Source organism: Cyprinodon variegatus, unplaced genomic scaffold (genome assembly GCF_000732505.1).
Source record: "Cyprinodon variegatus isolate N-32 unplaced genomic scaffold, C_variegatus-1.0 Scaffold788, whole genome shotgun sequence".
Classification (NCBI taxonomy): domain Eukaryota; kingdom Metazoa; phylum Chordata; class Actinopteri; order Cyprinodontiformes; family Cyprinodontidae; genus Cyprinodon; species Cyprinodon variegatus.
In genome coordinates, this window is record NW_015151241.1 from 200,511 (window position 1) to 211,657 (window position 11,147).

The 11,147-nt window shown below is 40.6% G+C and overlaps 1 protein-coding gene across 1 annotated transcript in view; it reads left to right on the forward strand.

Annotated features, from left to right (window-relative positions):
* The first annotated feature begins 283 nt into the window (after nt 1-283).
* Nucleotides 284-11,147, forward strand: part of LOC107098545 (bone morphogenetic protein 6-like) — a 62,399-nt gene continuing 51,535 nt past the window's right edge. The window contains exon 1 of the mRNA XM_015396283.1: nt 284-1,161. Coding sequence (XP_015251769.1) covers nt 753-1,161 — 409 coding nt within the window. The 5' untranslated portion in view covers nt 284-752. The remainder of the gene's footprint in view (nt 1,162-11,147) is intronic.

Sequence of the window (11,147 nt, forward strand, 5' to 3'; positions counted from 1 at the left end):
AAAACCACGGGATTTTGGAGATATAAATCTAAACTTCTGGAGCATTGCTTACAAAACGCAGAATTCTAAGTATAATAATACATTTACCACAGAGTAAAACATCTAATAGGTTAATTTCTAGAGATTTTAGTTAGATTGATAGGATTAGACAGGCAGAGATGAAGAAAATCTAGATATATGAGGTTAAAGTTGCAGCCTGGAAAGCTCCACCTCTGAGGGCGCACGGAGTGGGTGGTTTCTGAGCACACGGACTCGCAGGAATTCACGCGCACTGAGATATTATGGACTGCAACCTGCTGATCCCTTCCTCACTCTGAAGCTCAACCTGTAGGAGCGAGAGCGCTGCTCAGACCTTTCTGTGATTAATACCGGGAGTAAATGTGTCTGTTGGAGGAGAATGGCTTCTATTAGTGGCGCAGCGCTGTGTGCTGAAGGCTTTCCACAGTCTGAAGAGTAGCGGAGCGCTCAGAATAAACTCTCACATGGTGCACTTTATCCTGGAGCAGCAAAGAGCGCTGCTGGGAGCAGAAATGAAAGCAGGAGCGATACTATTATGCGCGTTTTCCTTTACTGAGTATTTCAAATGGCTTGATACGGGGCTTCTGCTCTGCTTTTGATCAATACTTTCCACTGATAGCAGCGTCCTCGGGTGGACTTTGGTTACCATTACGCGCAATTTGCGTTCGGATAGGCGAGAGAAACTCCAAGCCAGGCACGATCGGGACTCTGGAGAGCTCAGCGGGGTGAACACCATGACCAGCTGCCTGCTCGCCTTGGTCGGAGTGTGGTGGAGCGCTTACTACTGCACCTATGCGGCGGCGGGGAGTCATTTCTCACTGGAGGGCAACAGCGACAGCCAGCCGGGCTTCGTCCACCGGCGGCTACGGACGCACGAAAGGAGAGAGATGCAGAAGGAGATCCTGTCCGTCCTGGGGCTGCCGCACAGACCGCGGCCGCATCTGTCCAACGGGAAGTATAACTCCGCTCCGCTCTTCATGCTGGACTTGTATAAAACTATTTCAAGCGAGGAGAAAAGCCAAGTGGAAGGAGCGCTGGAGAGATATCAGTCCATAGCGGCGACCCAGATCCCTCCTCTGGCCACACACCAAGAAACAGCCTTTCTGAATGATGCGGATATGGTGATGAGTTTCGTTAATTTAGGTGAGTCGAATCAAAACCTCTTTTTTGGGCTATATTTTTGTGGCGATTGCCGAAAAAAAGATAAAATAATACCAAATGACTGAAAAAGTAGGTTTCTGTAGTTGATGAAACTCTTTAGTGTGACTGTCCTCCTGTGGACATGCTTCTCGGCGTGGCTCTCCATCAGTGCGCACAGCTGACGCGCCTTTACGCACGTAGGGGGACTTCTGTAATTGTAATCGTGACATCTTCTGATCTCATTTAGGTGTAAAAATTAACCAGAAATCTCATATATGTTTTTACAGCTGAAGGTGTTGGCTCGGTTTATGTCAAAAAGTGTAGATTATGATATTTTATGAGACTTTATTTTTTTCCTCAATTACAATTAAATGAGTCGATGCTTTATTCCAAGCGACATGTTGGACAATTTGGGACAGTTTTAGTCCGTTATTTGATGCTGTGTTGATTCTCATCTTCTCTTACTTTCTGAGCTACTCCTTCTTCTAATTTTCTCACCCAACTTTCCTTGATTTTCTGTTGCCTTTTACTTCCATCCTTTCTGTAAGTGTCCACATCCAGGATGACATTCTGTTTACCCCCATTAAGATGTATTTATACAATATAAGCAGTGTGTAAAAGCAGGCTGACACCCCCATGAATCAATATCAGTTTTGTATATCCGCTTTACTTCATTCTGTTTAAAAAGTAGAGGTCATTTAGATTTTTTACACAAATAGTGATATTTCAAGTATCTATCTTGGTTAATTATGAGCTCCATTAAAGGAAAAGCAGATTTCAGTATCTCAGAAAACAAACACTACACCAGTGTATTAAAAAAAGATTTATAAATACAGTTTCCGCCTACAGTCTTCTCAATATCTGGAAGGTGATCAGCTTGTAACTCTGCTGTAATGTTATTTTTTTAAATTGTTGTTTACAATTATCATCAAAACAAGTGCTACAACTTTCTGGGGCAGATCCAGCCACAGTGGTTAGTTATCAACACTTATTTCTCTGTCCCACAAGTAAATATTTGCATTGAATACCAGTCCAACATTTTTTTTTTCCAGAATCAAACTTAACATAAAAGGCTTTTATAAAGTTAGTGAAATATTCGAAATATAGTTTTAATTTTTTCAGTATCTCAGAAAACAAACACTACACCAGTGTATTAAAAAAAGATTTATAAATGAAATTTCCACCTACAGTCTTCTTAATATCTGGAAGGTGATCAGCTTGTAACTCTGCTCAGATGTTATTTCTGAGTGATAAAACAAGTGCTGCAACTTTCTGGGGCAGATCCAGCCAAAGTGATTGGCTTCTACAGGATGATAGTCAGCAGATGGATGAATTGCATGAATTGCTGTAAAGTTTGCTGCGGGCTATGCTGACTTTGGACTTGATAAAACACAGAACCAACACCACCAAATGACCCGTCTATCTAATCTGCTGCTGACTGTGAAAACCTTACACCAGACCTCAAACATCTTGGATTTTGCACCTGTTCACTTTTTTATCCAAGGAAGATATGACACTCTGGTGTCATATCTGCTTCAGGATTGAGTTAAAACAAATAATTGAACAATTGTGGCGTATATTCTGGATATTTCTGTGTTTTGCCTTTTGATGCACCAACTCCTGCTGCTCTCTGCAATTTCCTCTCTACCACACTTTTTCCTTCCACCTAACTTTACATGCTTGGAAAAAGGACTCTGAACGACCAACTTAGTCATAATATTTTTGTTGCTGCTTATAATTCCGGTCTTGGATACCGAGAGAGTCACCAGTCCTTCCCATGATAGTGTCAGCCTTATGAATGGCTCATTATTTTTTATTAGTGTTAGTAAACCTGATTTTCTGTAAAACTAAATTATGGGTTTGATTCAATGCTATTTATGAATTAACTGAATCAAATCAAAATATTTAACATGTTTTTGATGATATTTGGATTTATGGAGGTCAACCCTTACATGGTTTCATTCATTTTCAGAGGAATTGTTGAATTTTTAAAGAAGTTTGGGAAGAGTTTTCAACTACATCTACTTTGTCTTCCCTTATTGGTCTTGGAGTTAAGTTTCTCTCTCTGGGAGCCACTTTCAAATGTTTGTCGCTTGGTGAATATTTCCAAATCTTGGGAACGGGAACAGTTTTTTTTTTTTGGAGCTGGTTCACATTTCACAAGCAGCCTGCGCCAATTTAACTTATTTTGGACAAATTAATTTAATAATTTATTCAATTTAATTACATTCCCAAACAAAATATTTATTTTTAACTCACAGATTGAGCATATATATATTTGTTTTACATTATTGTATGATGTCAAACCACAGAATTGGCTCACGTGACTCAGGAAAGGCTTAAAATGCTCTTTTCTCATCCTATATCCCATTTGACCAAATGTCTCCATTTACCTGTATTTACTCTACAGTCTAGTATTTTATAATGAACCGTCCCAGTGCTCATGCACCACAAAGGGAGCAAATAACTCACTCATTTCCTATGTGGTGGGACAAATGAGCTTTGTATTGTTTCTGGGTAATTTATTGTTGCTCCCTCTCTCCGGGTAAATTTGCCCTCCTCGGTTCACTTATGGGACTGAAATTCTGTGGTCAGTCTTGCAGTGCAATCTGCTCTATGATGTATGTTTTAAGCAGGAGAATAAACCCAGTATCCACAGCAAAACCATCAACCGCCACCACTGGTATTTGTATATAGAGGCTTATTCCTGATCTTGACCTCCAGTACTAAAAAGCTGTGGGTTTTCTGTGCGTAAATTGCGTTGCATTGTTTGTGTTTCCCCTCCGAGCAGATTGGTCTTTAATTAGCCCCCAGCATGATAAACAGGGACACTTTAATCATAACGAGTTTGGAACATGAAAGCTCAAAGCCCTTCCTTCCATTAGCAGCTCCAGTGTTTACTGGGAGACTCTAAACAGAGCTTTGGAAGATAAACAGAGGTCCTGCCAGAGTCACAGGCCAGTGGAAAAGGAGGTCTCAAAGCAGATTGATTATGGTTCTTCTTGGGAACAGAAGGCATTGTCATGGTTTGGCCATCAGAGCAGTGGCAATGTACTCCAGAAGGATGTTTTGGTTTTTTCAGAGTTGAGTTCCTCCTGGGACCAGAAGTTCTAAAAATGTTTTCCTCCTCACCTGTATAAACCATAAATAGCCTCTCTATTCTCCCTGTGATGAAGAGAATTAGGCTGAAGTGGCTGACATCCAAAATACTTCTCTACTTATTGGTCCTCTGAGTGTTGGTGTTGCAATATGCAGTGATGAAAACCAGATATCCACAAAGATGGAAGCCGTCGAGTTTTTTTTTTTTTGGTCTCAAATATCGAATCCCTTCCGTGGGCTTCTGTAGGTGGGGGGGAGCGGCAGTGTGGTGGCAGTGTGGTGTTTGTGTGTCTGTGGTTTTGTTCTTCCTCTGCTGTGCAGGTTTTGGTTTATACTCCTGTGCCGGTGCACATCTGGCTCCCCGCTTTGATTAATCACGTCCTGTGCATCTTTTGACAATTCCCTCCGATTTCTGTGGTGACCTGGGGGATTAGGTTGCCATCTCCTCCAGTCGTACACAGAGTCCTGACCGCCCTGGAGGAGGGACGGCTTCCTTCCCCGAATGTGATTGTAATTAATGTTGGACAGGCCAAGGCCTTCCATCTGCTTTACAAATAAAGCCCCGCACGACTACTGTGTGTCATTGCCATCCCGATTAGATTTTAATGTGTCTTTTTTGTCGAATAGAGCACTTACTGCGGGGCAACGTAGAGAGCTGTTGAAAGAAGAGGCCTGAAACACTCCTGGGTGGTCCTTGTTTTTGTCCAAAAATCTGGATATCATGTGTGGCCAGAGTGAAACTACAAATTAGAATTAAGATAAATGAAAGGAAGAAAAGTGAAGGGCCCAAACAATCTGTCTTAAGTGGTTTGAAAAATGTGGAGCAAGATTAAGAGACACACGCAAGAGGAGCTGCTTATCTGGCAAACGCTGTTTAGTAAACTGTAACAAGCTAATCAGTCCAGCCCAGGCATAAAACATGTGAGTGATTATCTCACTGTCACCAGGTAGGTTTCTTGGTGTCATCATTTAGTATAAATCCTGATTCCAGTCGGCAGCCAAGACCAAAGTGGACTCCTACCTTCCTTCAAATACTCCATCCCTCCAAAGGCATCAAAGCAATTTATCCAAAGTCTATTTTATAAATCTTTAAGCCTTCCTCATGCTTTAATTAGGTTTTTCACAGAGAATCCAAAGATTACTACTTTGATAACTCTTAGACATAAACTAAACTATTAAAAATAGTTATCTTCTGTAGCCAAGTTCCTTATTTTCTGTTTGGCTGATTAGAGTCGCATGTTCTGGTGAGCTTACTGTAAAGCTGTTTATTTTGACTGCTAATTGCAACTTGTATTTTTATTAGCCGTTGTGCAGATTAGCAAAGGTTCCTCCTTTCCTCTCTGTTTCATGTTTGTCTGAGCAGGACTGCGGATCCCATTGCTCAGTCAATCACAGGGAATTTAGCTTTTGGCGAGGCATCCAAAGAGAAAGAAATCATTTTTGAAAACATGGGGTTCCTTTTCCTTCGGTTACCAGAAGATGAGATGTTTCTTGTATGTTTACTCCTCTTTGTCAGGAAAAAAACCCACATTGGAAAAGCCTTAATCCACATTGTGAATCGGGTATGACAGACCATCAGAGAAGAGAGTTTGGCTTCTGTAAAGGATTAAGAGCACTGCTGAGAACAGATCACAGATATGATTTAAGGTTTAGGAAAAAAATGATATTTGCAGTTGGGGTTATTTTGTTGGGCAATAATGACTCACAGATCAATGTCATTCTGTTCTTTCCATCATTTATTCTAAAGCAAAACAACCTTTTTGAAATTGCCAGACACAAATTTTAATATAGACCTAAAAGCAGAGCAAATGACAAATTAATATCAATTTAATGAGCATTTTGGTGTCAGTGCAGCTGCATTGTTACGTTGGGGCTCGAGCTGGGCTCTACGTTCACTTTAAGGTGACTTTCTTAATATTTAAGCTCAGAACCTTTCAGACTGTTCATAGCTTCTCTATATCAGCAGAGTTAAAGAAGCAGTAAATATGCGAGCATACAGAATCAGAAATAATTTCTCCAGGTCATCTCTCGGTCTTTGAAGGGCAAAAGTGCAACTGTGATTATAAGGTGCAAAGGTAGATGTTGCCATTTTGATTTTATCCATATTTGCTCTCTTAGGTGCTTTGATTAGATATAAGATAATCCGAAAGTTGCTTATATATTTTATGCAAAGCATCATGAGTAATATAAATATAGTGGATAATATGTCAACAGAAATTCGCCAAAAAATGTCTAAACTATCAATTTAGCCTCAATTTTTTGTCAACATCTGCATTTTTTTTATAATACGCAGGTATGAATATGACTTTTCTTTGACATACATTTAAAGAAGCAGCCGCTATGATTGAAGTTACACAGCTAGCTGAGGTGGTAACAAAGACAGCACCTGCTTGACATGCCGTCTTCTGCAAACCTCTTTAGTCTTCTCAGTCTGCTTCATGTAGACCTGCCGTTTAGACGTCCGTTCTCTTTTGCCATCACTTTTTAAGAATCACCCATGAAAAAAAAAAGAGGAAGGGAAGAAAGCTAAACAAGTTGTGGAAAACTCAGAATTGGGGCAGCAGAAACATATTTTCCAGCCCCATCTTCACCCTCGTTCCTAGAATAGCACCAACATCAGCGTTTGCCTTGCGGACGTCCTGCTTTCCACTGACACTGGTCTGCATGAGTCATGCCGCCCTGAACGCATCCTGACACACACAGACCAGTGTCCATAAGGGAAAGAGGACTGCTCATCCATGACTGCTGTTGGAAACTGCTTTCACTTTTCTTCTTGGGATTTTTTTGGCACATTTTATTCTTGTTCTAAAAAAAGGAAGAGGGGGAAGTATTTTAAGTTGCTTCCTTTCAAACTGAAATAAAGAGCTTTAAACTCTGGTTAGTTAGGTCAGTCTGTGAAAGTCCACAAAGGCTCTGAACACAGCTTTGGCAAGAGAGAGAGGAAAGCGATAAAACAACATGAGACCGTTCTAGATAAACTTCCATAGGTAAAGGGAAAAGTCCAAACTGTTGTTGGGGAGAATGTTGTTTGATCCTGTGAGATCTGATACTCGTAGCTCAACTGCTACCTTGTCTTTTTGGTAAAGATGCTCCTCTAATAGATCACATGTATCTGGTACATCGTCTGTACCGGATACTATTTACTGAGCTGAGCTTCATCTGCAGAGTGTTTGGACTCTTTCTTAGAGGAACCAGGAGGACCACCTCCATCTGCAGTTAAGCCACTGCTCCTTTGCATCAAAAGGAGTCTGTTTTAAATTCATCTGACCTGGACTCCTCCTGGATGGCTCTATGGGGAGGCTGTCTTGGTATGGGAACTGCCGGAGAAAGTCCAAGAATGTTCTAGAGATTGCCACTGATCAGAGGATTTCTAGGTGTCCCTCCTGAACCTGTTGCCCCTGTGACTCGATGTCGGAAACTCAGAGGAAGGTGTCTCAAGGATTGTCTGTAGTTTTCCTTATAGTAGCACCACTTTTTTTTTTACACTGACTCAAAAAAAAGCAACGTCCTCTGAAATTTTTCATGTTTTGGTCACGTTACACCAAAATATGCGTGATATTTTATAGGGACTGACAGAAGGTAGTACATAAATATGAAGAAGTAGGTAAAGGATGCAAGGCTATCATACCGCAGTAGTGAAAATATGAAATATGGTTTCATGTTTGGCTCACTGTTTTATAAACCATCCCTACTTTAGGGTTATCCACATTTTTCTCCTTGGGTTTTCCATTATGTTCCTCTGTCTTCATGATGCTGATGTTTTCAACCAAAGCTCTGAGACCGCCGAAGAACATCTGGATTTATATTTATAGGAAGATGGTCTGAATTGACCAGTTAGAGGACCTCTGTATTATAGTGAGATGTACAAATAAACACATCCTGCTGTTTGTGTTTTTATTTTTCTAAAAAAAAAAAAACTTTTGTTTCTCTAATCTTAAATGTGTCTCAATCTGTTTTTTTTTTTTACTTTTTCTTAAATTGTGATTTTTTTTTTTCTAAAAATGGGTCAAATCTAGATGTAAGCTTCAAGACCTCTCCCTATTCTGCTGGAATGTATGAAATTATTTTATTAGAAACGGTTGCATTGAATAGAGCTGATTTTAGCCTGAATTGCATTCAGTGTAATTGATCTTTGCATATAGATGTATATAATGTAAATATAAATAAAATAAAATAGGAAAAATTTGCGAGAGCCTTTGAAATAGATTCGGAAACCTATACTAAAAATAATTATTTTGTAGATCGGGTGCGGTTTGGATTTTAAAAGAGGTAACAGACATACTACCGTACTCTAGTACATTGAACCCTGGCTGCGTACGATGAACCAAATCTTGTGGGTTTTCTACACTTAAGGTGGTTTAAGGTTCCTCCACTCAGCCTCCTGCTTGCTTTCTGCTCTGGCGATTTAACATGGACCAGAAAGTGAACTTTCATGTCTTTTGTTGCAGATCTTCAAAGATCATTTTTCCTCTTGTCTGCTCTTGTCTATCATCGCTTCTAGCTCCGTATTCTTGTCTCTGTCTCGTTTCAGTCTCTGCACACCTCATTGCATGGCTATAGCTGAGCTGTCACTAGCCCCCTGGCCTGAGTCAACAGCTGCTTTCTTCCTACCTACCTCCCAAACTTTGAAGGCAAACAACTCTTAGAGCTTAAGAGAGATTAGCCACGTCCCGGCAGCGCTGAGCTTATTGAGAAATGAAGTGCCCTTATTAGATGGCTGTGTTTTTTTTGTTTTTTTTTGCTTGTCTTGTGATGCCTGGCTGCTTTTCTCAGCGTCTAAGCCCAGGTAAGCCACTTCCTTTGCAGCGAAACGTGTCCCAAAGCCCCAGCATGATCAAATAATTAGCTGGCTTTGACCAAAGAGTCGATTGTTTGAAACAGAATGTAGCTTTGGAAAGTTTTCCTAAATCATTTAAAAAAAAGAAACATTTCCTGCAAAGCCTCAGAGAGCAGAACAGAAGACCACCCATCATTTCACCTCCACACTGAAGCAGAAGGAATTCAGGACCTTTTTTTTCCTGTGGGGTGAAGGACCTTTATGGACGCATAAACTTGGCATTTGAACCTTCTCTGCAAGAAAAAGTAAAATTAACAAACTGCAAAACCCTGTTTGTTTTTAACTGTTTACAGTGTGAGATATTTCACTGGAGCTTCAGATTCACTTCGACCTTGCTGATAGAAGGGCCCAAGATATACAAATAACTCAGCTTATTGAGTTTCAGAGTTTGAAAGCTCTTCCCGTTCCTCATGTGTGGATTGTACTGGTCGTCTGACTCTCTGGCAAAAATACACAAGCTTTCCCGCAGAAACAAACAGGACTGATATAGGAAAGTTCTCTGGTTAGCTAGATTATGTCTTTTCCAGTCGGCCTGCATGTTTCTCAGAAAGGATGGGGTGTTACAAAACGGCTCTGTTGTCCAACTGCTCCCAATGACTTTTCCTTTTATTACAAGGTCTCTACGCTGTACAAATAATAAAAAAAGGATAATTTCTGACTTGAAGGTCAGTTTACTCCTGTAATGGCCTCACTGTAACACCACACCACGTAAGGACATCCCTCCTCCACCCCTGCTCCCTGGATTCTGATCCTATCGCTCCCTCTCACGCCATAACTCTCCAACTTGACAAGATGGCAGCTGAGATTTGGAGCAAGTACAGAGATTACAGGATTTGCGCTGCTCTTTTTCTCTCTGCTGGCTCTTCTCTACCCATCAGTTCCCACGTCTTCATTGGGTACAGCTCCAGTACGGAGTGATAGTGGAGTGGGATGGAGGAGTGTGTCCAGATAAGGAGGTGAAGTGTAGCGCACTCCTTGCTGGATACGATCCACTGAACGGAGCTGATAACCCCGGGAGGAACATCTGATTACGAGCTGCTGCTTCCATTTATCACCTCTGACTGCAGGCACACAGGAATTTGCTCTTTTTTTTTTTTTTTTTTTAAGTGCAACCCTTTTAGCTGTACTTGCTGCATCAGTTGTTTTCTCCGTCACTCTTTGTAGGCTACCTGTTTAACTAAAGTAGCCATTATTTGGTTTGTTTTAGTTCATGTGCATCTCAGGAACTCTACTAGATTTCGATTTTAATTCAGCTTAATGATCAAAGTATGGAAGTGAATCAAAAAGACTGGCTTACATTTACAATCCTCCAGAGCAGCTGAATTTTATCGAGGGGCGTCTGATTTAAAGGGTTTGCATACAAATTCTTTTCACCTTTTTAAATGCAGTTCTTTGCAAACTGTGTATTAATATCCTTCCATTTATATATGTGCCACTATGCCAGGTTTTGTTGTGCAAGTCTCTTAGGACCTTAAAACAGGCAGAAGCAATGAGAAAGAATGTGCGCGTCTTAACTCCAGCCTCGCTATCTCCTCCTAAAAGGTTCTTAAACTGTCAGCCTTAGTGTTGTGTTTACCGTCTTCAAGGAGCCCACACAGAAGACATCATTAGGCAGGAACTAGTGTTTGTACTGAGTCGTCTTTGTTTGCATCTCTGATGTTTGCATTCGGGACAGAAAAGGAGGGAGGCAAAAGATGTCCCATTGTTTTGTGCGTAAATGTTCTTTTAGTCAGGGTAAAACCTCTTACAGGGTGTATAAATATTTTTTTTCATTATGACTCAATAATTATTTTACAAATTTAGATAAAATATTCTTACGGCTACATCAAGACAGCTAACAGGGGAATCCTACAGTGTGTAAATTGCTGTTTTTCTTACACTAAGCACAGAAACATGCTAGGAGAAGATAGAGTATCTAGTGAGTTTAACAGAATAACAATTCTCTTTGTTTCTGCTGCAGGGAAACTGATGTTAATATCCTGAGTGAAGTATGTGGGAGTGTTTGCGGAGCTGATATGTTTTGAGTAGAGTCTGATCGAGACACAAACACAGA